The sequence below is a fragment of the Mus pahari genome, chromosome 17, assembly GCF_900095145.1.
Source record: "Mus pahari chromosome 17, PAHARI_EIJ_v1.1, whole genome shotgun sequence".
Classification (NCBI taxonomy): domain Eukaryota; kingdom Metazoa; phylum Chordata; class Mammalia; order Rodentia; family Muridae; genus Mus; species Mus pahari.
Window position 1 is genome coordinate 54,730,196 of NC_034606.1, and position 27,813 is coordinate 54,758,008.

Below are 27,813 nucleotides of genomic sequence, written 5' to 3' on the forward strand. Positions count from 1 at the left end.
CTTTACTATATAGAGACTATCTGTAAGTTCTGTGACTCTAGAGAACCCTGACTAATACAATCTTCTTATACTTTTAATTAAAAGCATTATGGGACTGTACAAATGTCTGCTCCTATAAATGATTTATGACAGAGTCCTTGTGACAAATACCATGAAACTTCCAGGACTTATCTATGTCATATTGAAAAAGTATCCAGTCAACCTAAAATTAGTATATATATATATATATATATATATATATATATATATATATATGACATATAGTATATATAGTGCATATATACACTATATATACACTATATACACTATACTATATACTAGTATATATAGTATATACAGCATATATTATATATAGTATACACATGCTATATATACTATATCTACACACACACACACACACACACACACACACACACACACACACACACACACATACTGTTAGTGCCAGAAAGCTAAAATAGTTTCACACTTGAGGAATTTGTTCTCAGATTGTTGTGTTATGTACACTCTTGATCAAAGGAGGCACCCCACTTGAGAAAAACAGCATGTGCACATACCAAATATACCCCTTTTGTAAGAGCACATATTCACAGACTTCATTACCACATGCCTCATAAACTTTCAGGCCAGCGTTTGTCTGTAGTTATGGACAAACATTGCTTCCTGATATCCTAGTGAGCTACATTATTTTTTCAAATGTTCCCTTTATTATTGTTTTATCTTCTTTCCTATTCCTTACAGCGGCCTTGGATGAGTAATTTCAGTGTTTGTTGTCCTTTGGACGGAATTTAATTTATATTTAAAAAACCTTACAGTAAATAAAATTACTCAGGACTTACAGTTTTACATAATTTTTAATTTCCCTTATAACAAGGTACATTGAACTATTCTTTGTGAAACTGTGCATGGTCATTTCATGAATTGATTTTTAATCATTCATAGCTAATTCCATCAGAACATGTAGCCATCATTTATCTTATACACATTTCCTTGTTTTTATTCATGTTCAATTAGATCTCTCATATTTTCTCATCATTTCATAAGCCTTTAGAATCCTTTAACAGTGATGAACCTATGTAATTCTGCATCTTCAACTAATTATTTTGCCAGTGACTGTTCATTTCATCTTCACACTGTTAATGAATGAACAGAAGATTGGTGTCCCTACTCATCCAGTGAATACATCTCCCCTACCCTCCTTCTAACATGAGCACCCGATGTCTAGCAGAATAAACTGAAATGGAGCAATGATCAAGCAATCAAAAACATCCTCGGACAATTACTGTGTCTCCCTACACAGTTCTGGAAGATAGGAGGGCATAAAAGAAGGTCATGTGTCCTTACCGTTTGAGAATTTAATGTTTGAAAACAAGTGGCTTCTACTGAACATATTTTTTTTTTGAAAGAACAGTTTTGAACATCTCAGCCATGATTTTAAGGCCTCATGTACCTTTATTCTATCTGGCTCTGCTTATATTGCCACCAAATGGCTCTCTTGTTAGCAGTACGTTGTGTTCTATGACTTCACGTAAGTGTTTCCATCAGCAAAATGCTCTTAAGTCTCCATGGAAAATTTATGGTCTTCCATTGGCCTCTCCTCACTTCCTCATGACTCAGCAGGAATTAATCTCTCTGTGCTCTGAAGTTCACCTTCTCAACCACAGGTGGACATTTATCGTTACTTATGTTGAAGTCTGTATCAGATGATGGACATTTCCTTACAGAGTCTTCAAGTGGATAGGGTACAGAACACATTGATTGCACCCAGAAGTAAACATATAAGTGTTTTAAGTGAATGAAGGGTACACAAACACACATACACACACATACACACACACATACACACACACATATACACACACAAGATGGACACATGAGAATCCTGGTAATGGATACAAAAGTGAATCTGAGTAGTTTGACTGACAGCTGGAGGGGGTCACATGTCAAAAAACCTTCCTGTGTCCAGCAATGATGCTAATTTCTAGACTTGCTGGAATGCTATCTTGCTAGAGAGAGGGATAACTGAAACTTGAAAGAACATGATGTCATCTCTTGTCTGAACTAATGAGGAAATGGAAAATTAAAGTTAGGTTTATTTTGGACACTTGTGCCTGGATATGCGTGTAGCTTTGATTTTGCCATATGCCAGGCATAATTGGCACTTGAGCTGAACAATTCGATTTATCATAACGTAATCTCTATTTCATGTCCAAGGTGACTGCGTAGAAAACTCTGCAATCTCCTCTTTTCCACACAAAGGTAATACACACGAAGAAATGGTCAACATAGGGGAGGATTCTTGAGAAATAGAAGTGTTGAAAATTTCTACAAGGCATCCATCCCGGTGCCAAGCATACTTGGAGTCCTCTCTATAATCATTCACAGTTAAGTAGCCACCCCCCAATTTCAGATTTTAACTAAGCGGAACAAGCAGGAAGATATTTTTCAACTCCAAATGGCTTGTTTTCAGCTGATTTCATAACTCAGTTTTATTTGTATAAAACCCACATTACGTTTAGAAACTGAAACATTCCACCCATCTGGATAAATCCTAATGCTCATTCCTTGCAGCTTTCTTAGTATCAGGCAAAATCGTTAATCTCCTTGGGCTTTGGGTAATTCATAAAGAACAGAGATGATTACTAATCTTTTCTGCAGGATAGTGGAGGCACGACAGAGAGGGGACTAAGTTATCCAAGACTTCCATCTTCCCAACCTCTCCTATAGACAAAGGCATGTCAGCAGGCACAGGAAACAGCACCCTTCTGACCAGATCCCCGACTTGCACAGTACTCCTTCACTCAGGCCGTACCGGATGTGTGCAACCCACTTCTATGTTTTCTAAGAGTGAGAGAGGAAGTTTTCTCACTTAATTGCTATGGGCTTTCTTTTGCCTATAATTACTGAAAAATCTAAGAATAAAATTATTTCTGACTGAAAGAGGCCACTCTATCTATCTCCAGGGCCCAGCCCCTATGTTCAATACATTAGTCTCTCCTTTCCCCTTTACTAGGGATAGTCAGGGGTTCTTTCTTTAACTCTTTTAAATTTTATTTAAATATTTTAATATTACTTCATATTTTGGAGATAGAGTTTAACTTTTAGTATGTTTTCTGAAATAAAATGCATACATTATCTCCACTGCTCAGATTTACTTATGTAAATTTACTTATTTACTTATCAGCTAAAGTTGAATGTTTCTGAACCCCATGCTGTCACCTACTCATGATCAATAGGACAGTATTTCCTCTTATCTTGTCTTATGTTCTCTGGTCTTTGTCAAACTGTTGTCCTGGTTACCAGTGGCAAACCTAGGGCTGGAAATAACGAATGGAAAATTCCAGAGGTAAACAATTCATAAATTTAAAAATGAATATTGTCCTGACTGGTGAGGTGAATTACCGGTCACTTTGTTCTGTCTCCAGGGGATGTGGCTCACTCACTGCCCCTCACATCTACGCGCTTCATGGAGCTCCTCAGTCACTAATATATCATCTTGGTTATCAGATGTTCTACCGTGGTATCAACATGTGTTCATTAAAGTTGCTTTGCTGTAGAAGCCCAACACGAGGTGCCAATGCCTGCATCATTCATTTCCCTGATTTTTGTTTTTTGTTTTGTATTGTGGAGGGAATACCATTGCATATCACAACAGCAAGAAAGCTATTATATATAACAAGATGAAATATTTGGGGATATAGGGGCCAGATTCATAGTTATAATTACCATCATTCTATCCCACCATCAATAGCTATTACTTTGCTATAGGTATGTACATGTAGGAAAGTAGAGCATTTATGGAACTTAGTGCTTTCAGGAATCCACCGGGGTTTCAGGACACATCCCTGGTGGACAGGGGGAACCTGTTTCTTTTAAGACTTGCTTTGTGATTTTTTTTCAGGGATAATAGCATAATAATTGGGGGATGTATATGGGATCATCTCGCGCACACACCGACAGTTTTAAATGACCATAAATGCCGCTGGCTAAAAATGTTCTCTAAATCACTAGCCAGCAGCTGTTGCTTGCTTGTAAATTGTAACCAGCACCACAGGCTAGCCCACCTGCTTTCCTTGCTCCTGTTCCTGAAGTTAAACTTGTCAGAGGTAACAGTTTCTTACTCAACTCTCTGGAACACATTTCAGAAAGAGTGTGTGCTACATGCTATTCCTATGGCAGTGTAGGCTCCTGTAGAATTGTCTAGCATTAAAGTTTCATCTACAGGGTCGCAGATAAAGAGAGCATGTTTGGGTTTGCAATTTAGGTGCTAACTAACTGCAGACTAAAAACTCTTCTATGTTTTTATTGTGAGCAGCTAGGTAGATGTGGCTTGTGTGGAGCACACACACACACACACACACACACACACACACACACACACAGATAACTTCTGTGATACATTTTTCCCAATGGCTGTTTGTATACTGTTTATTAGTTAACAAAATTAAATTGAAAACTTACAAGTGGCAACTGTGAGCTGATGACATTCCAGGAGCAAGAGTTAAATAACTGATATGATTTGACTCAACTACTACCAAATCCTTTTCATATGCCACCCCTATCTGCTTCTTGGCCCTTGACCTTTCTATCTGCATCCCCTCCTGTGTCCTACCCTTTGTCTCTTGATTGCCTTATGTGCTTATGTCTTTCCTTGTTGCCTGTTACTTTCTTTGTTCCTCCTTCCATTCCTGCTGTTGACTTTTCTCGTTCCTTCTGTTCTCCATCCTCACTCCCACACCCACCCATAAGATCCCACCCTCGACCCTTCCTTACCGGGACGAAGACGTAGGCTCCGTTGTTTGCCTTTGTACGCGAGCATGTCTAATCAAGTGCTCCTTTAAAGCTGTCTGCACTTCTGCTGGGATGTCGGGGGATGTGTGGCTGATTTTTATCGCAGGCTCAATGGCTTTGGGTGCTGGCTTTTCATTTTCTTCCACGTCTTTTTTCTCTTCGGTCTCAAAAACCTCAGTCGGAGCACTTGAGATGCTTTGTGGAAGGACACTGAGGTTGGGGACCACAAGCTTGCTCTTCCAGCACGGCCAGCACAACTTCCAGAAGACGAAAAGGGAGACAACCAGCAAGGCCAGGCCACAGAAGCTTACAACAACCGCTAACAGGCTGACAGAAATATCTGGGGAAAAAAAAATCACAGTGGAGAGAAACTATCAATAGATATTATATATCAAAAGCAGAAAAGGGGACATAAATGATTAACATAATGGGGGGTTGAAAAGTTTTATCCTATGAATAATTATCAACTGAATTTAGGGAACACATGTCATATCCAAGTAGACCACAAGGGATTCAAGAGTTTTGCAAGTAAAGGTTGCCAACTTGCCTCCTGCTACAAAGCCAGAAAGTTGAACTCTGAAGCTGTATGTGATAGAAACTATTTGCTCCTCTGACTCAATGATCTCCTTCCTTGGTCTATACAGAGAATAGCATCGAGTACTATCTTCCTGTATCGTTCGTGAGAATCATACCGTGCTATAATTAATGATTAGACTTTCAAAGTCTGTTTTCTAATAACTTCGTACCTGTGCAATTTTAAGCTAGTGAGCATTTGATTTTAAGTTGGAAGTTAAATGAGTTTGGTTATCATCTGAATGTCTGTGCTCTCTTAAAACTCTTACGTTTAAATCCTAATCCCCATGACAGGATATAACTGTTAACTTCAATCACCTTGCCTGGATTTGGGACCACCTAAGAGATTATAAGGCACACTGATGGGCAGGTCTATAGGCATTTCCAGTCAGGAATAATTTAGGGAGAATGAATTACCTAGTATAGTGGTTCTCAACCTTGCTAATGCCATGACTCTTTAATATTGTTCCTCGTGTTGTGGTGACCCCCCCTTTATAAAATTATTTGGTTGTTACCCCATAACTGTAATTTTGTTATGAATCATAATGCAAATATCCGATATGCAGGATATCTGACATCAGACCCCTGTGAAAAGGTCACTCAACCCTCAAAGGGGTCATAGCCCACAGGTTGAGAGCCACTGACCTCTCATGTGACTCTAACACTGTGTCATTGTCTAGAGATACAGATACACAAACGGGAAAGAGAAAGTCAGCTGAGATCTGACACTCTCATTGTCTGCTTCTTGCCCCATCATAATGAACTGAGACATAGAGTAAATCATTTCTTTCCTCAAGTTGTTCTCTTAGATCTCTAGTCACAACGCGGTGGTTGCTAATACACAGGAGACATGGCCTCTGAGAAGGTGATGGCAGCACTCAGGGAGATCTTTCATGAGAGGGATTAAGGTGCCCTTTCAGACAGGTCTGAGGGAGCTCTCTTGCCCTTTGTCCACACGAGGCTACAGGAAGTAGCTGCTACCTATGAACCAAGAACAGGCCTTATACAATATGGGTCCTTCAAAATGCATCAATTAAAATTTTAATTCTCTGATGCCAGTGTTGGGAGACAGGACCTTGTGGGAAGTTTGCAGCCTCCAAGAATGGCTCCACTATAACTCCTGATTTTTTTACCTCTTTGGGCACTAGACGAGTGGGCTGGAGAATGGATTGTGAAAATAACAAGGCTGCTCTTTGCTTTGCCTCTTCAAATGTCTCTCATGAGCTAAAGAGGCAAGAGGCCCTCACTGGGTGGAAGTAGACTTATCAACCTCCGGAATGATGAGACAAAATAGCTCTCTTACCTTCGCATCCTAGGTACGCTCCAATGGTAAAAGATAACAAAGGGTCTACCTCCAGTGGAAAGACAGGGCATCAAGTGGAGGGATGGGGTTGCCATCCCACAGTCAAAAACTCTGATCCAGTATTGTCCCTGTCTAAAAGAACTGCAGGGACAAAAAGTGGAGAAGAGACCGAGGGAAAGGAGGTCCAGTGACCAGCCAAAATTGTGATCCAACTCAAGGGGAGGCTCCAAGGCCTGACACTGTTACTGATGTTATGGTGTGCTTACAGACAGGAGCCTAGCATTCCAGTAACTCAATCTCTCCCAGCCTGCAGACTATGAGAAACACATTTCTGTTCTTTACAGGCTGCCTAGTTAGTACTAACTATTTTGCAATAGCAAAGGAAGGGATAAGAGACAAGGAATTCTTATTCTTATTCCTTCAGAGTGGGTTAAGGAAAATTGTAAGAAGTGTAAGAAGTTTGTGTATATAGTCTACTCTCCAGGAGAGAGCATTACTTCTGACTTCTTTGGTGTGGGCTGCACACCCTCATGGGGACATTCTCTACAAGAGAACTACAGACAACGGAGGTGATGGAAGCCAGCAGCGATGAGCTGTGGTCACAGTGTGTAGGCACAGCATGGAATAATGTAAGTGGCCCTTTGCTTCTGTGGTCATCACACCTCATACCGAGAACTCACGTCTAATCATGATAAAAATAAAATCAGACAAGTTCCAAGAAGTAGACATCCTAAAAAACCCCAGCCAGTACTTCTACACATAATCAAGGTCATCCACAAGGTTTGGGGAAATGTCCCAGTCAAGGATCATCAAAGCAGACTTAATGGAGTCAATCGTATTGGATGGGGACCCAGAACAAAAAGGAAAAATCTCAAGGAAAAAGGCATGGCCTTTGGTAAGTCTTCCAGAAGCAGTATGTGAATAACACCAATGCGTCATTTCAATGTAAGGCATAAGTATTAGGAGAAACCGGACATGGATTTGATGAGAGCCAGTCCTATGTTACTTTTCTATAACTCTTAAATTGCTTGAAAAACAAGAAGTCTAAACAAATAAAAATTAATCTTCCCATTCTAAAGTGACCTGAATTAGCCATATGACATTATAACATTATTAAAATCTTGAATGTCAAATAGATTCTCAGTAAAGGACAATTTTTCTAGATTTGATTAACCTTATACTTTTTTTTATTACCAAATTTATTTACCCTCAATATCAAATATAAGTCCAATCTCCTCTGTTTGTTTTAAGTAAATTTGTTAGGAATATATTACAGAATGATTGGGTCTGTCTCTTATCCCTTCCTAAATTTATATCTTGACGTAACAATAGCCAATACTTCAAAAAATATGACTATATTTGAGAAAAGGGACTTTTGGTAAAATCAAGTAATATGAACCAGTCTTCCTCTATTGACACTCATGTTTAAAGAGGGGAATAGGTGAGGATACAGATGGAAAATCACATAAAGACATAGGGACAATGATGGTCATCACTGGCTGTCTTATTTAGGGTTTCTATTGCTGTGACAAAACATCACAGCTATCCAAAAAGCAAAACTGGGGAGGAAATGGTTTATTCAGCTTATATTTCCAAGTCAACATCCATCACTGATGAAAATCAGGTTAGGAACTCAAGCAGGGAAGGAACCTGGAGGCAGAAGCTGATGCAGAGGTCATGGAGGGGCGCTGCTTTCTGACTTGTTTCACACGGCTTGCTCAGCCTGTGTCTTATAGAACCCAGGACCACCAGCCCAGGAGTTGCATCAGCCACAATGGGTTGAGCCCTCCCCATCAATCACTAATTAAGAAAATGCTCTACAGGCTGGCCCGGAGCCAGATCTTGTGGAGACATTTTCTCAATTGAGGTTCTTTCCTCTCAGGTAACTATAGTTTGTGCTCCATTGACATAAATCTAGCCAGTACATTGCCAAGTTCAGGAGCCTCAGAAGAACTCAACCCTGCCAATACCTCAACCACAGACTCTAGCTGCCTGGATGGAGAAATAAGTTCCTATTGTTTAAGCCATTCATATATTTTTATGGTAATCTCAGCACACTAATACTGAATAATTCCAAATTCCTTTAAACACTGTTGTTAATTCAGTATGTCATATTCCTTGAAAGTAACCACTGATACTAAGTGGATGTTTTGTCTAATCCTGGCATGCATAGACAAAAATATATCTTGTAAAATCTTAAATATTTACAATCACATAATATTATTTTGATATAAATTGCTGACAGCTTAATTCTTCCTTTGGTTTGCCTTTTTACCCAGAAATGAGTTGTAATTTCATGTTGATGTAATTTTCCATAATAATTCATCAGAACAGATACATAATTAGGCCCAATGCTTGGGAGTGTAGCGCAACTACTTTGAGCATCTATGTATTTTCTCCTGGAATGAATATTTGTGATTGAATTTTTTTTTAAAGCAAAAGTCTCAAAATAGAATTGCTCAGTCTCTTATATACATATTTTGTTTTACTAGATATTTTTGTAGATCCAAAATGAGTTCTCTACTTGTGAAACAGACACCATAGGGGTTATAAATCTCTACAACTTTAGAGAAATATTGTCTCATAAATTTCACTAATCTTCCAAAGCTTTGTTTTCTCCTGACTGGAATGGAAGGTGATGCTGAAAGTAAAAGTTTTTACGATTACCTAGTTATGAAACTAAGATGGGTTTGGCCTGCTGCAATGGACATTAGTATTTCCCTTAATTTTCTTTATGCTTACTGGGGCAATGACTGAGCGCATCCTATTTGTACCCTATTGATATGGAGGGCTTTCTTCAAGGTTTTATAGAGTTTATTTTATATTTTACATTGATGCGATACTCATTATCACCATAACTTGAGGAAAAGCGAGAACATGTGAAATTAAGACGCTTCCTATCTATTAACTAGATTTTAAAAAATGAATAAAGATGACAATTCAGCTATGCTTCTAAAATACTCACCAAGGTTAATATCTTGGAAATGTTATTGCAAAAGCAGCAGGACTTCCAAGTGGGTATAAATAAGAGGTTCTGTAGTCACATGAGCCCTAGTTTAATACTGGACTGATGCTATCCCAAGAGTGCTTAGTTGCTGAAGGGCAATTGTTTTAAGTTCGTGAGTTCCGGCCCAGCACAAAGGCCCTTGTTCTGAGACTTGTTAGTCTTAGAACTATGAGAAAAGTATTTATTTATAAATTATATAATCCTTGCTTTTGCTATAATAACAAAAAGCAGATTCAACCTTGTGGTCTTCGGGAAATTTTCTGTACCATTTACCTTATATTATTCTGCACACTTGAACATTGAAGTTTTAATTTTTAAAATTTAAAACTTTAATAATTTAATAAAACTTTAATAATTAAAGTTTTAAAACGAAAGTTTTCAGCATCGACAGATGTAGACCTGCAGAATTATGTGGAGGACATTGTTTTCAGTGGCCATTGGAAACCTCTCCCTTTCCTAAATGGGGTAGAGGTTTGAGTGGAGAATCCTGCAACAGCACTGTCCCTGTGAGGTGGCTTCAGCATTTATATATACTTACTCTAGTCACGAGCCTTGTGGAAATCTGAGTACAGTTTCTATTTTTCTTCTACTACTTTTTTCTTTCTAAAATATCGTGTCATTTTAGAAACCATCTGATAGATACTTCTGCAAAGCACCAGAAGATTTCTGAAAATAATAGGTTATGCTGTCAGCACAAACAAGACAGCAGAAAGTCACACATCTTGTTCTTGCAGGACTCCCGTCCCTTTAGCTAAATCCAAGTTTCTTAGCACATCTCCGAGCATCTTTGTGATTCTGCCTCTGGCTACGGGTCTGGTCTCACTCTCTGTGCTTTACTGTGGCCAGTGTTTCTTTGTCACGATCTTTAGTGGCCTCCTGAAGCTTCAATACATTCCTTCCCTCCTGTTTTATTAAGGGGCATACTTGCGTTCATCCTATAATAATCTAATAACCATCTTACAATACTCCCATAATAACCATATTGGTATAGTATATAGTGTCTAGGATATTAATCATGCATAGTACTATTATCTGCAACCCCATATACATAACTGGGGTTACTGCAGGCCATAAGAATACACAATGTTAATTAATTAAATTTAATGCCAAGTCAGGTAGGTTACTAGTGTCAGATTGCTACAATTTACAAAAATAATTTTTAATTTTCAAAGTTTTGAGGGCTTCCTATAGTGGACGAGGGAGCTTGAGTTTATTCTTGTTTTCTTCTCCAGGCACTCCCCCCTTACCTACCCTCCCGCCTCTTGATCCTTCAGACTAGAGACACACTTATTCACCTTTCTAGGTTTAGTGTCTATTTCTTATGGCATAGTAAAAAATATTTGTGGAATTGTTGAAACTGCATTGGGTGTTACGTGAGATAGCAACTTTCCTCATCGTGACAGTGATGAGGCTTCCAAATGAAGAGCGATTTCTTCTGGTTCACCATTTCAGAAGGTTCAGCCTGTGGCCACTTAGCCCCATGGGCTTGAGCAAAACACTGTACTAACGAGAGCATGTAAGTCCTTCACTTCATGGTCCACAGGAAGTAGAAAATGGAAAAAGGGCTCAGGGCTAAGACACAGAAGTCCTCCAAAGCTAGGAGTGGTAGCTCACACCTATAATTCCAGAACTCAGAAAGCTGAGGAAGGAACCTCACAGGAGTTCAAGGAAGCCTGAGCTATACACAGTGAGATGCTGACTCAAAAAACGTAACATATCCACCCACCCATCCACATCCACACACGCACACACACACACACACACACACACACATGCACACATACACACACACATGCACACACACACACACACACAAACACGCACATATGTACACACTCATGCACCCCTTGCCTTTGAGTCGTTACCCACTACAATGGGCAAGCTTGAGAATAGGCCCTCTGGAGCTGAAATTTTTATTCTCCAAACAATTTAAATGATTTCATTATACAACTGTCATTGTATTACATCTTGATAAGACTGGAGGTAAATAAAGTTTACAGAAATCAGATTAGGCTTCTAAAGGATTAGATGAAGGCTGTTCAGGCTGTGGATTGAGCACACACATTTGCATAACTACTGTCCTATCACTATGGACTTAGACACCTTTGTGTGCTCTAATTTACTCTTTATATTTGGTCCTCACATTTCCAAGTGCGGTATTCACTATGGCTTGTGAATCCACCAGACCTGACTACCTTTGATCCACACAGCTGGTGGTAATCACTTAGAAACACATGTACCAAGTGTCATGCCCTTGACTCAGCAGCCACCATAGCTGCTCATTGACTTTTAAGGTCACGACCTCAGACATTTTTGAAAAATTAAAATGACCATAGTTTTAAAAATTACAATCTAAAATAAGAAGAGGTCAAGAATTTGAGAGGGAGAGGGAATACAGTAGAGATGGAAGTGGAAGGGGAGGGACAGAGGGATGGATAGAAGGAGGAGAGAGGGAGGAGGGACAAGGGATGGGGGAAGGATGGTTGTTGAGTGGAGGGTATGATGAGATTAAGGGGATAAAAATGGAAAAGAAGAAGTCAAAGTATCAGTATTCATGGATGATATGATAGTATACATAAGCAACAATGAAAATTATACCAGAGAACTCCTACACCTGATAAACACTGGACACACCTGTTTATGGCACCGTACCACAGAGAAAGGGAGAGGAAAATAAAACTCAGATCAACATATTTTCTTAAATGAAAGAACATTTAGGAATTACTGATGAAGTTAACTTGTTTATACTATTCGTTTGGGATTCCTGTTATAACAGTGAAGTCCTTGTTTTGGTTTCTGTAACAAAGGGCCACGCTAATAATGACTTAGGAGGGATTTTTTTTTTCTCTTGTTAAGGGAGAGAAACTGCCAACTCAAGCCGCCAAAGGCTGACTCAGCAACACCATGGAGTTTTTGCCCCCCTGGCCAGCTTTCCATTCCCAGTTTTACATGGAAAGCTACCATGCCCACCTCCCAGGTCTGAATGAAGAATGTCCGGCGATGGTGACGTGAGAGCGAGGAGATGCCTCCTCAGGGTTTGGAGGACGCAGCCCTTAATATTTGGCACATCACACTGCTGCTCACATTCGGGTCAGATGAGCATGCCACAAACTCAACCGAGCATCAAGAGTTTTATATCTACAAAGGAAAGGGAGATCTGAACACTGGTAATGTTCTTCATTCCTACATTAGATATGTAATATAATCAGCATGCCCTTGCACTGTGCCTCTGAGGAATTCCACTGTAATTTCATTTCCCTTTGCCCTTCCTTTGAGTTACAGTAAATGAAGAAAAAAAAGAGTTTGCATTAATATCATACTTAACTGATGATAAAATGTGTGTTTTAAAATATTTCCCATTGCTGAGGTCACAATTTGTCAGCGATTCTCAATTTGTGGGTCACAACCCCTTGGGGGGGTCACATATCAGAAATCCTGCACATCAGATATTTACATTATGATTCATAGCAGTAGGAAACTTAGTTATGAAGTAGCAATGACACAATTTTATCGTTGGGGGGTCACTACAACACAATTAACAATTGTTAAACAATTAAAAGGGGCAGGGTTAAGAAGGCTGAGAACCACTGCTATGTGTATTAGTAGTTATGGTTTATTAGAATTTCTAATAGCTACTGTGGTGTAGTTATGCCTGCAGTAAAGCAAAAGCATCTACATAAAAATCCAGGCAAGGATTTCGTTTGCAGTGTGAAAAAAAAAAAATGTCCTCCAGCAAAAGATGATGCCGTATTTCATCCTTATACACTAGATTCTTGGTGGAATTTGTTAATAAATGTGATGAATAAATTGTATTTGCCAATATTGCTGACACTCAACATTTTGCACAGAAAGCTGCACAGAACCATAGCTAACGGATCTTACGTTACTATGAATTCTCTTTAGAAAGAAACGAGGCCCCAATTCTCTCTGTGACACTGTCTGAAAATGTCCAACCAACAAGTACGTCATGGATTCTGAATTAAGAACGTACTCGTAAGAACTGGACTCAGAATTTTAGCTTTAAGCCCTGAGGCGTAGCCCAGTGGTCAGAAGTGTTTGCCCAATAGACACAAGACCTTGGGTTTAGTTCCTAACACTGTGAAGGAAAAGATAAAGAAGTTAAGTATCAAAATTACTTAAATCTACTCATTTCTTTTGGATTTTTTCCCCTTTTAGGGAAGTGATATGTGATTTAAAAATTGTTGTTTAACTTTATATGCCCCAGTACAGGGGAACCCCCCGGGCAAAGAAGTGGGAGTATGTAGGTAGGGGAGCAGGGAGGGGGGGTATAGGGGACTTTTGGGATAGCATTTGAAATGTAAATGAAGAAAATACCTAATAAAAATTGGAAAAAGGAAAAAAATATTCTGTAGTAAAAAAAAGAATTTCTTTCATTATCTTTTTTTAAATTGTTGTTTAAGTTTAAAGGATATTTTTCTATACATATGATAAAAAAATTTCACATGAATAGAAAGCACTGAACTCCCACACCTAAGGCTTGGAATACTGCAGAAGGGGTTGGGGAAGCAAATGGTAAGGGCCAGAATATCAGGGCGTTCGCCTGAGGCTGTGTCTTCTCAAAATGTCAGAAGCTGCATCTGTAAAGTCTCACCAACATGGCTGCCTAAATATGAGCTGAGCAAGGACAATAGCAATGGCCATGCCAAAGTGGATGGGGAAGAGCCCAAGAGGCCTCATCACTACGGAAAGAACTAGGAAAGAACTACAGGCACTGGAGGAAAGCCGGGACCAAATCCAGACACGATTGGATTGTGGATGCCAAGAAGTGCTTGCTGATAGGAGCCTGATATGGCAGTCTCCTGAGCGGCTCTGTCAGAGTCTGACAAATACAGAGGCAGATGCTCCCAGCCAACCATTGGACTAAGCACAGAGACCCCAATGGAGGTGTTAGAGAAAGGGCTGAAGGAGCTGGAGGGGTTTGCAACCCCATAGTAAGAACAATATCAACCAACCAGACCCCCCAGAGCTCCCAGGAACCAAACCACTAACCAAAGAGTACACATGGCTCCAACCACATATGTAGCAGAGGATGACCTTGTTGGGACATCAATGGGAGGAGAGGCCCTTGACCCTGTGAAGGCTGCATGACCCAGTATAGGGGATTGCTAGGGCTGTGAGGTGGGAATGGGTGGGTGGGTGGTGGAGCACCCTCATAGAAGTAGGGGGAGGAGGGATGGGATAGGGGGGTTCTGGAGGGGAAACTGGGAAAGGGGGATAACATTTGAAATATAAATAAATAAAATATCCAATAAAAACATAATTTGGAAAATTCAAACTTTTAAATTAAAAAAAAAAGCCTTCTCCAGGGAAGAGAATATCAATCAGTTATCTAATACCAAAACACACATACAAGCAACATTTTATAGACTTACAGCTTCTGTTTAGGAATATAGATATACATATATGCAAATAATAACAAATAATGAAAAAGGACATCAAGAGTTTGAAAGACAGCAAGGAGAGAGGTCCATGGGAAGGCTTAGAGCAGTTCTTAACCTGTGGGTCATTCATGTGTGTTAACAACTCCTACTGAAGTAGATTTGAAATGACAGTAAAACTGAGAATATTTAGCCTATTGTTGCCATAATTAAAAACTGGCAGTAACTTTTTTTATTCAACAATAACGTAATAAATGGTTCCTTTCTTCCTTCTACCCAAGATGACTTTATCATCTGACTCCAACATCATCATAGCAGAACTTTGCAGAGGAGAATAAGGTGGGGCTGGGGCAGAGGCAGATGAGAATTAACTATCCCATAGAACTGAGTGAAAGAGGTTCTCCAGCTGCTCCACTCGCTTACATAAAATGAGGTAATACCGCCACAGATCAGCACACATTCTTCAAAGCACTTTAAATCATTCCTAGATTTCTTGCAATACCTAACATCTTGTAAATGCTCTGTAGATAGCTGCTATGCTGGTCGTTCAGAGTCACAACAAGAAAAAGAATCTGTACAACCTACAGATGGATGCGGTTGTTTCTGTTTTCCATCTATTGATGTGGAGCTCGTGGACTTATGGGGCTGACTTTGTGTCGCACACACAGGTAAGAGAATGTGAATGTGTGCACATAGTTTTTCACGATAGTCTCCTGGACTTCTTAGTTCTCAGATGATATATATCTTACATCTTACAGATGATATATCTGATGCTATAAAGCAAAGAGAAACTATTGCCAATAATAAGAAGCTGCATCTTCACAAAGGGATTAAATTTCCAAAATCGACACCGTACAAGTTAGGAATGAGAAGGTATGATTTGCTGACCTTTATTAAGATACTCATTATCAGCAATGCAGTCTCCTCGGTGCCTGAACCAACTGTTTCAGAATCCTTGAGCAAAGGCCTTGGGCTCCTTTGCAATACCACACTGTTTGCATTTTCCCACAATAATGAACTTTAAGTTAATAACATAGATGGTTGCTTCCTAACTGTGGCAGGAATATACACAAATCTGAGTTTCCTTGATTTTTTTCAAAAGTAGTTACGAATTAGAAAAAAAAAATTTGTTTTGACCTAATACTTTTCTCCGTGATATGTTTATCTATGAGCACATAAAAAAAGCCACATGTGAAACTGTATGTTTGGAATTGGATCTATGAATTCAACCTTATGTATGTTTAATACGCTAAAATCCTTTCCCTTGGCTGGGAGAGATGGCTCAGTAGGGAAGAGCATAGATTGTCCTTCTAGAGGGCCCAGCTTCAGTTCCCAGCACCCACGTGGCAGCTGACAGCCATTTGTGATTCCAGTTCCAGGGAATCTGACCTCTTCTTTTGGCCTTTGTGGGTCCTTCCCATACACAGTGCCAAGACATACACACAGGAAAAACAGCCATACTCATAAAATAAAAGAATTTTAATAATCTTTTACATGAACTCATTGTTAATACGCATCAATTCTATTTAGGCTACAACACGGATCAACAAATAGTTGCATACACTTCGGTGCACATAAATGCACATGTTCAAGTATGACAAATGGATAACCTATGTTCCATTTACTTGGTAGGAAATCTAACCCAAAGAAAGGCTCGAGGTCTGAGTTAATTGTAACTGGGAGAATCTTGTTGCTACCTTCTCATATGTTGTAGCCTATGGTATATAGTTAAAATTCCATGCTTACCAGTATTTCCCGAATCAGCTGGGATTTAAGAAGCCAGAGTCCCTTAAATGCATTCATCTGTGATTTGTGATTAAAGTGTAAACCATTTTTGTTTGCTTTTGTTTTCATATCTGCAAAATAATGGCTCCTGGTTAAGCTAGAATAACTAAGAAGAGTTTTAATGGTGAGTTTTTATTGCATTGAGTATTTTCTCCTTAAGCAGAGTCATGTGCTTTCTATTGCTACTGGGGATCACTAAAGAAGTCGTCTTGTTCATTGAGCAAATGATCTATCAAGTTTCTAGTATGGGCCTTGGATGATTCCAGCACTGGTGATGTAAGAGGAGACAAAGCTCTGCATTCAAAGACATAATATTCTAGTGACTTAAAGTGCACATTAATCTTATCAATGTAGATCTAGAGAGTCCTTGTTATGCTGTCAAAATAGAGACAATTGCCACTGAGTGGCTCTGATTCATGACTTTTTTACTTTATAATGGAACAAGAGATAAGGTAGAAACCATATTTTGAATTTGGTATGCTAACCTTTTCTTTAGCTAGAAATATTGGTATCATCTTCTTGTGATGCTTGGCTGCAAGCTGAAGTAATAGTTCGAGTCTTTTTAGTGTAGGTTAATATAGAGCAGTCACACTTTCAGTTCAGTGGGCTGGGTTTATTAAGTGCACTTTAGAATTTGATTATTGGCTTCTGATTGGGACACAACCCCATCATAACTTGAAGGGTATCTCTTTTATACAGAGATTCCAAGTTTTCTTAGAATTTCAATAAACTAAGTTCATTTACTATGTGACACTTCACTCACTCAGCAAGTACCTGTTGAGTTTTTAGAATGCATGCCAGATTTTTCTAGGCATACATTTATGGACTTAACATGCACATTAAGTGTATTACTGCACATTAGAAAGAAAAGTTTTGATAAATATTTGCTGAATAATAGCACTTCTAAAGGATAGAATGAACTTGGAATAATTTGTCTATTTATTTTTTAGAATCTGTTTTCCCATATTAAAATTGTAGAAAACAAATCTGAAACACAGATGAATTAGATGCTTATTAAAATATTTATATTAAGGTTAGTTATCCACAGCTGTGGCGTGTGACTGTGAACTTTAATGGCCTTGCTTAGCAGTGGATTTGGAGCTCTGACTTCCAAGCAATATAAGGTTCTTAAGCTTGATAAACATCTATGCAACCATCAAAACCTATCCAGAAATGAGCATTAAACCAGCTAAAAATGATTATGTATACTATATATACTACTATAGTATATCTTAGAAATAACACCCAAGAGGAACCATAAGCTTTCTTGGTTATATCATGTTGTGCACTAAATGACTTTGTAGGGTAATATATCGATTTTGGGGTCATTCAATATCTTTTGTTTTTAAGCTTCTCCCACATCTAGTTTTTTTAAATGTATGCATGACGTACTTTGTAGTATTATTGTTATACTACAAAGTATACAATGGAGTACTGTTGATTCATCTTATAACTTTTACTAAGCATTAAAAAAAGGCAGTTTAGTTAGCATTAGTCACTACAGTCTAAATCTCCAACATTTCACCAATACCTGAGCTTGATTGGCTGGACGGTGGACCCTCCAGGGCCGCATCTCTGTCCTAGTGATATACTAGATTCCTAACTCCCTTCCTGTAGTAATGACTTTATCTGGGATTACGTGAACCTTTCTCTTGCGGTTACTGGGTGACAGATTGAAGAGTGATGCAATTTCAAATCTCAAGATTGTCACTGCAATGTAAAATGAACACGGTTAGTTATACCGAACTGGTTACTTTAAAAGTGAACCACTACCATATCAATAAAAGTCACCTACAATGGAGTCAACAACAACTGTTGGAAGTGCTTTTATGCAGGAGCCATAAAAAGGGCCCACATTGTGAGAAAATCCACAGAACAGCAGGCAACTGAGTAGCTAACTGATATAAACATTTAGCAAATAATCATCAAGTCTGCCTGGATTATCCATTAATATTGGAGCACTAAAATCAGAGCCCTTTGCTTTTAACTGATTTCACAGCTTACAAATGAAAAAAGCAGAGGAATCGCTGTTATCTTCATATGTTGGGAGTAATTTGTGTCTTTCTCTAGTGAAAGCTACTGTCTATATTCACATATCAGACAGGATCTCCCACTTTAATAGTACACATTTTCCTTTAAGAAAGAAAAATGATTGTTTTAGAGTCATTTTTCTTCATCCCCCCCTCCACCCCAATGAATGTCTAATGAGAATTAGGACTACAGTTAAGCACTATAGTGATTATGAAAGCCAAAGAACTCTTTCTATAATTTACATACCATTAAATTTACATACCTCGTATTAACACAATTACACATTTTGGACGGTTGAGAACCGAACTTATTTTAGTGTCCATTTGTCATGCAATTTCTAACACTGTTAGCCAATGAGAGACAGGAAACCACCTCTCCGTGTGTAATCACAAGGGTCAAGAAAGAATAAGAGTTAGGGGTATGGCCTCTGCATCGACTATTCGTGATCAAAATACATGTCCTTAGAATTAAGTGTTCTCACCTCCTTCCACTCTGAACCTAGGCTTAATGTTCACTTAAAGGCATTTCAGAAGAGCCTTTACTCTCTTTACAGAGGTCTTCACAATAGCAGCACTTTGATTTTTTGTTTTACATCCTTTGCAACACACACACACACACACACACACACACACACACACACACACACACACACACACACACACACGGTTTAAATGGGTTGTGTTTATACACATAAAAAAGATGCTTCTATCTATCACACTGACAGCAGCAACAATGTATCATTCCGCTTCAAGAGCCCCTGGTTCTGACAAGCTCAGACAACCCCCCTCGGCTTCTGTTGCCATCCGCAGAGCATTTGAAAACCTCGGAGACAGTCAATGTAAACCACGCGAAGACACAGCTAAACCAAACCCATTCCCATCCCACCAGACTCTCCCTCCCTTTGTCTAGCTCTTAGGGTCGATGGTGAAAACATAACTCTTTCATCTTCTGCACTTCTCTCCTGAGCCTGACTTGCGGTTGCGCTTACCTGTTGCCCTGGCTACCCAGAAGCTAGAAACCCTTGCCTGGAGACCAAAATGACTCGAGAAAACAAAGTGAATGCGACAAGACCCCCATGCAGGGAGCCAGTGCATCTCCTAAAGCGAGCAAGTGACCCTGGGGTTATGTGATTACATCTCCTCCCCCCTGATATTTGCTTCCAAGCTTCTGGACTCAAGTACTGTGAAAAGGATTTAAAATCTCTTTTCCAATTTCTTGACAAGTGTCCTGAGCGCCTGGTGTCAATAGTCCCCTATTCATTCGCCGCGGTCGCCAAGAAGCGCTAGAAAATTACATACGCATTATAAAAGGCCTTGGAAGCTTTGACGAACTCGACAGGTTGCATCTGAAAGTTAGAACTGAGGGATCCTTCCTGCGTTTGGGGCTGACGACGCAGCCTTCCGGCTACAACTAGGTTCCTTGAGGCCAAGCACAGGTTCTCCTGCCAGGCTGGGTGATTCTGCTACACCCTGCGGGACAAGCTAGAGCACCTAGTCCCTGGGACGCCAGAGCAGCAGGTGGGAGAGCGCAAGAGCAGCCTGGGAACAGAGACCTAGCAGGTGCAGGCGACAAACCCAGCGAGCAAGTCCCCCGAGGCCCGGCAAGACAAGCTCCAGCCAGGAAGTCTGCCCCGAAAATGCCCCTTGTCCCTGGAAGCTCAAGCGGATCCCCTTACCTGTGCCACCTCCTCCCTGGTCGCTCCTATCGGCTGGAAAGATGCCCGAACACTTGTCCCACTCCACCTGGCCCGCGAAGCACAGCTCGGTGATGATGTGCAGCGCCTTCTGGCACAGGCTGCTCACACCGTCCTCCTTGCGGAAACTCATCTTGGCTTCTGCTCGCAGCTTCGTTGATCTCCCTTGGCCTGAGGCAGAGCCCTAAGAGTTGCGAGTTGGCCCCATGGTTGGCAAGGGCGCAGGAGGGCGGCGCGCGCCAACGGACGCTGCTGCCAGGTCTGCGCTTCTCCTCGGAGCGCTCGGAGGCGCGCGCGGGAGCCCAGCCGGCGGGGAGCGAGGGGCGGCGGCGCGCAGAACGGCGCCTCCCGGGTGCTGGGCGGCGCGGCCAATGGCAGGCTGGCGCGGGCAGCGGGGGGCAGAGGCAACCATGCCCTCCACACACCTTCCTGAGCCCCCGTCACACTCTTCATTTCTCCCTTTCAATCCAACTTTCCTACTCCCTGGTCCCTCCCGGATTCTTTATCTTTTAAAAAAAGAAAGAAAGGAAAAGCTATTCCCGGATCCAGACCTGCGGATCTTCATTTTTATTTTTAAATAAAAGTAATCAGAAGACAGGTCATGCGAGGTAGAGTGACACCTGTTTACAATTTGTTTTTAAACGACTTGGGACACTGATGGTTTGGGGATAGGGAACATTCAAGGTAAGAACACTTTTATCACCAGCAGTAAGGTTCATCAGAAGCCAGGTTTACCTAGCACTATGAAAAGGAAATTTTGAATTCACTGCACTTAATCCTCCTCGGTAGATGACAGGACGAAATATGCCATCCATCAGGGTTTTATTTATTGAAATCATAACTCATGACTGAGAGAAGCCGCCGCTTGATTCCAGTTTTTACTCTGTTAGCTGGCGGCTTAAACAGTGCGAAGACAAGACTTCTGTGTCAAAAGAGTGTGGGGGATTAGGTTCAGTGCAATCAGCTACAGGGACACTCTTAATTGTAAAGAAATTGTTTTGAAGTCTTTTTCTCAGCCTGTTAGAACAAAGGGCTTTAATTGGGGGCATCACCCCCTCCCCCGTCTAAATTTCTCTAATTCAAGTTGGTGTAAATCAGTAATGGAGCTGAAGATACAAAATAAAATTAGAAAGCAGTTACCCCAGGCTATGATAAAGTTACCACAGGCTATGATAAAAGCAACTACCCAGTTTAAAAACCTTTTCCACACCAGCCCGTGAATCAGATAGCTCTTCAGTCTCTGCTTTCCAGTTCCAAGTCGCCAGTCTTATCCCCAGCTTTGTAGAAGACCATTTGCTGCTGCCTCAAAGTTCTCTCAGCCCCCATTTCCCACAGGATAATGCATTCCTTCTCTCTGAATCCCTCTATCTCAGTCTCTAACCGCTGGAGGCACTCCCTAGAAACCCTCTGGCCATATCTGCCTGGGTAGCCAATGCAATCGTCACTTTCCTTCCTGCCTTCTAATTGTAATTACCCAGACTCATCCCCAGACCTGTAGCAGACCACCTGGGTGGGGCCCCTCCTAGCTCTCTGCCCCTATTCCCAGGGAACCACTTTGCTCCTACCAGAGGAACCTTTGTCCCTCTTTCCAGTGCCCTCTCTCAGTTCCAGCACTCCTATCTAGCCCATTCCCATTTTTTTTTTTTTTTTTTTTTGGTTTTTCGAGACAGGGTTTCTCTGTATAGCCCTGGTTGTCCTGGAACTCACTCTGTAGACCAGGCTGGCCTCGAACTCAGAAATCCGCCTGCCTCTGCCTCCTGAGTGCTGGGATTAAAGGTGTGCGCCACCACACCTGGCTACATTCCCAGTTCTTGAGACAGCTCCCAATACCTAGAAACACTTTCTACCCCAGGAATCCCAGTGACCACCCCTGACAACATCTCAGAAACACTCCTTACCAGGTGTACTGGCTAGTTTTGTGTCAACTTGACACAGGCTGGAGTTATCACAGAGAAAGGAGCTTCAGTTGGGGAAATGCCTCCATGAGATCCAGCTGAAAGGCATTTTCTCAATTAGTGATCAAGGGGGGAGGNNCCCTTGTGGGTGGTGCCATCTCTGGGCTGGTAGTCTTGGGTTTATAAGAGAGCAGGCTGAGCAAGCCAGGGGAAGCAAGCCAGTAAAGAACATCCCTCCATGGCTTCTGTATCAGCTCCTGCTTCCTGACCTGCTTAAGTTCCAGTCCTGACTTCCTTGGTGATGAACAGCAATGTGGAAATTTAAGCTGAATAAACCCTTTCCTCCCCAACTTGCTTCTTGGTCATGATGTTTGTGCAGGAATAGAAACCCTGCACATCCCTCAACTAAACGAAGCTTCCAAGACCGGGGATCAGCTACAGTTAATGTAGTTGTTCCAAAGGGCCCATAGAAGCCCCCAAACAACCTGAGCTATTGCCAAAGATATTGGTGGCTGACAGGGAAGCCATACTGGTAAAGACAACACAACTCATGGAACATGGAGAAGCGGTGCCATTGCTGACACTGGGACTTCACTCCTGTGTTCATGGTATTGGAAGGTACTTGGGACACTTCTGACAGAGAAAGGTAAAATCCCACCCAGCTACAAGCCCTTCCATTTATAATTGTGACCTGCCTGCAGGATGCGCTGGGGCAGTAACGGTACAAGCATCGTAGGAATAACCAGCAAATATTTGACTGGATTTAAGTCCTGCTCCAGGAGATGGAACTCATACCCAACAGTGCTTGGGTGGCCAAGAACCCGAGACTAGAGAGACTAGGGAGTGGGGTATCCTTGTATGAAGAACCCTTCAACCCTTACCCAGAATATGTCTCCCACTGGTAACTGCTTACAAATGAAAACTTAGTTTAATCCAACAGAGTTCCCTGGGTATACAAAACACGCTTAAGGCCAGGTCGCACGCTCAGCCACAGATGATCAATACAAAACGAACTCAATGGCAATTTCGGAAGGTTCTTTGTCTCAGGGCTTCTTTTCTGTTTCTTCTTTTCCTCCTGTTCCTCCTCCCCCTTCTTTCTCTTTTTAAACCTTATAGTTCTTTTATGTATATATTACGTGTACTGGCTGGTTTTGTGTGAACTTGACATAAGCTGGAGTTATCACAGAGAAAGGAGCCTCCCTTGAGGAAATGCCTCCATGAGATCCAGCTGTAAGGCATTTTTCTCAGTTAGTGATCAAGGGTGGAAGGGCCCATCGTGGGTGGTGCCATCCCTGGGCTGGTAGTCTTGGGTTCTATAAGAAAGCAAGCTGAGCAAGCCAGGGGAAGCAAGTCAGTAAGTAACACCCTTCCATGGCCTCTGCATCAGCTCCTGCTTCCTGACCTGCTTGAATTCCAGTCATGACTTCCTTTGGTGATGAACAGCAATGTGGAAATGTAAGCTGAATAAACCCTTTCCTCCCCAACTTGATGTTTGTGTAGGAATAGAAACCCTGACTAAGACATTGTGCTTTATGGTTGTGTGTTTTATGAAATTTATGTTTGTGTCTCTGCGTATTTATGTGCTTTTTCTTCTTTTACTTTTTCATTGTCTCTTGCTCTTGTTTGTTCCTTTTGTCATATTGTGTTATTAAAATATTTCTGTTATTAGTTTTTAGGTGTCTGATTTCTGACAAGAAAGAGAAAGGGATGGTGTGGAATTTGGTGGTGGTGGGGAGAGAATCTGGGAGAAGTGAGGGTGTGTATGTGCAAGACCACAATTAGGGTATATTGTATGAATATGAAATTTATTTCAATAAAAAGAAAATAGCAGAGAAAAAATCATTTTCATGTGATTCGCTCCCATATTGTATCCCTAGGATTTGATTATCTATTATTAGGCAAAGGAGACATAATTTCTGAAACAGAACATGCTGAACATGTTTGTTTGCCCATTCTGTTAAAACACATAATTTTATTTTAAGCTACTAGTCAGTCTATGGTTCATGTCTCCTGGATGGACAATGCGGTAAGGCTCACTGTAAGGATTAGGAACAGCAGCACGGTAGGTAAGCATTCATTAGCTGAGTCACTTTTACCTGATTCATAGGAACATTGAGTGGTATGACACAATTTAGAAACACTGAAATCTGCAGGGTTCTTTTGTTTTTGTCTTTTTTGGTTTTGTTTTGTTTTTTTTTTTCTTTTGTTCTTTATTGCATAATGAGTAGTGATTTTTAAGGCCAGAATAAAAAATAATTTAACTGTTAGTTAAAAAATATTGACTATCTCCTGAATGCTGGATGTTAAGTAACATATTTTAGTAGAGGACTTTCCGGTCGTCCTTGCCCTCCGTCTATCTACAGTCTGGGCAGAACAGTGTGCAGTGCATCATGTAAAGCTCTGGGTGAGCAGAATGTGATGTGGAGAAACAAATGAGTAATGTATCCTCTATACCACTTCCAGACTGCTTAAGTGGAGTGATGCAGATCCCTCTAATAACCCTCTCATGTTTGATGTCTGCTTTAGTATTAAGTAAACATACTCTGAAAGTAACTTTTCTGGTACTAGTTTATAGAGTCCTAGCCTTCTGCTACTCTCAGGAGTATTTTTGTGACCTGGGTAAACTTTCCAGTGGTTCTTAGCCTTCTTGATGCTGGGACCCTTGAATACAGTTGCTCATGTGACTGAGACCCCAAATCATAAAATTATTTCTGTTGTTACTTCATAAGTGTAATTTTGCTACTGTTAAAATTGTTATGTAAATATCTGTGTTTTCTGATGGTCTTAAGGGACCCCCCGAGAAACAATCCTTTGACACCCACCCCCTAAAAGATTCATGATCCACAGATTGAGAATCACTGCTTCAGACGGACATCCATTTGTTTGAAATTACTCTTTCCTTATCTAAAATGAATGCCACGAGGTTCTGTCTTTTCTCTGGGTTGTTTGGTTCTTTCTACAAATCATTTATTAACAGAGGAATCAAAGCACTGAAATCTGCTGTTTGCTAATAGCTCAGTGCTTTGGAGAAAGCACTACATTCAAGTGTTGAAGACTAAGGTGACCAGAATTTAAACTTGAAGTCTTTATTATTATGGCTTTCTGCCAGTTATTTCAGCTTAAAAAAGCAAACTAAGCAATACAGATATGCCTTCACATCCTGATCCACACACACAGTGAAGGACGTTCTGAAGAAGTGAATTGTTTAGAGTGACAGCCATTGACTACTGTTTGCAAGAGCAAGTACCATACTCAACACTGTTAGTTTAAAAATGCTGCTTCTGGGCTGGAGAGATGGCTCAGCAGTTAAGAGCACTGACTGCTCTTCCGAATGTCCTGAGTTCAAATCCCAGCAACCACATGGTGGCTCACAACCATCCGCAATGAGATCTGACGTCCTTTTCTGGTGTCTGAAGACAGCTACAGTATACTTAGATATAACAATAAATAAATCTTTTAAAAAAAAATGCTGCTTCTGCCTGACATGGTGGCACTCATATCTGTGAACTGCAAGCTAACCAAGGGTACACAGTGAGGTACGGTTAAACAACAACAGCAAAAAGCAACAACAACAACAACAACAGCAAATAACAACAACAATACAAAACCATTACATTGAATGATCTCTGTCACTTCCACCTCTTAGTGGCTTCTGTATGATAGGTAAGAGAAACTGATTTGGAAATGAAGTCTCAAACAAACAAACAAACAAACAAACAAAAAAAACAACCTCCCATAAAATCCCTAGTGGCAACTTTGAACATTCAATCCCCCCCTCACCCCCGATTTGTTCAAACCTCCTTCACTTCCTTCTTTTTAAAATTCTCGTGCCCTTTCCAATTCTCTTGGAGGAAGAATCATAAGAGATATATGGTAGTCATTCTCAAGACTAGAGTTTCAGGTATTACTGGATACCCCATCCCCAAATGGGAACTAAGAGGATCTTTAGAAGGAATCTCAACCTGAATGAAGATCAGCGTCAACTGTTTAATTATTTCTTTAAATTTTTTTTTTATTTACTTTACATCCTGATTGCTGCCCCCTTCTCAGTCAGCCCCTCCCACAATTTTAGCCCTCTCCCTTTCTTTTCTGAGAGGGTGGAGGCCCTCTTGTATATTCCCCAACCCCTGCACATCAGGCCTCTGTGAGGCTAGGTGCATGGTTTTCCACTGAGGGCAGACAAGGCAACCCAGTTAGAAGAACATAGCCCACAGACAGGCTTTTGAGATAGCTCCCACTCCAGTTGCTCCAGACCCACATGAAGACCAAGCTGCACATCTGCTACTTATATTCAGGAAGTGAGGATTCTAGGTCCAGCCTGTGTATGTTCTTTGGTTGGTGGTTCAGTCTCTGAAAGCCCCAAGGGTCCAGGTTAGTTGACTCTGTTGGTCTTTCTGTGGAGTTTCTATCACCTTCAGGACCCGAAATCCTTACTGCAACTCTTCCATAAGAGTCCCCAAGCTCCATCCAGTGTTTGATTGTGTGTCTCTGCACTCCTCTGAGTCAACTGCTGGGTGGAGCCTCTCAGAGGACAGCCATGTTAGATTTCTGTCTGCAAGCATAACAGAGCATCATTAATAATATCAGAGATTGGTGCTTGCCCAAGGGATGGGTCTCAAGTTGGGCCCGTTATTGGTTGACCAATGCCTCAGTCTCTGTTCTCCCCACCATACCTGCATTTCTTGTAGACAGGATAAATTTTGGGTTGAAACTTTTGTGGGGTGGGGGGTTGGTGTTTCTATTGCTTCACTAGGGTTCCTGCCTGGATATAGGAGGTGGACTCTTCAGGCTTCATATCCAATGTTGTGAGTCACATCTAAGTTTACCCCTATTGATTCTTGGGTGCCTCCCCTATCCCAGGTCTCTATTACATTCTTAAGATGGCCCTCACTTCCCCATCTCTGTTAGTTTCAGATTTCCATTCATTCTCACGGCCACCTTTCTTGTCCCTCCCCACACCTGATCTTGACACCCCCTCCACTTCCCTCCCCAACACCTCTTCCATCAAATTCCCTCTCTCCATCAGCCTCCTATGACTATTTTGTTTTCTCTTCTAACTGAGATTCAAGCATTCTCGCTTGGGTCTTCCTTCTTGTTTAGCTTCTTTGGATCTATGGAGTGTAGCATGGGTATCCTGTACTTTATGGCTAATATCTACTTACAAATGAGTCATACCATGTGTGCTGGGTAGTTTTGTGTCAACTTGACATAACCTGGAGTTATCACAGAGAAAGGAGCTTCAGTTGGGGAAATGCCTCCACAAGATCCAGCTGTAAGGCATTTTCTCAATTAGTGATCAAGGAGGGAGGTTCCCTTGTGGGTGGTGCCATCTCTGG

General features: G+C 40.9%; 1 protein-coding gene across 1 annotated transcript in view; it reads right to left on the reverse strand.

Annotated features, from left to right (window-relative positions):
• Syt10 (synaptotagmin 10) overlaps positions 1-20,853 on the reverse strand; it is a 61,234-nt gene extending 40,381 nt beyond the window's left edge. Inside the window, exons 1-2 of the mRNA XM_021217041.2 lie at positions 20,565-20,853; positions 4,774-5,131 (exon numbers count right to left, since the gene is read on the reverse strand). Coding sequence (XP_021072700.1) covers positions 4,774-5,131; positions 20,565-20,715 — 509 coding nt within the window. The 5' untranslated portion in view covers positions 20,716-20,853. The remainder of the gene's footprint in view (positions 1-4,773; positions 5,132-20,564) is intronic.
• Positions 20,854-27,813: the final 6,960 nt, after the last annotated feature.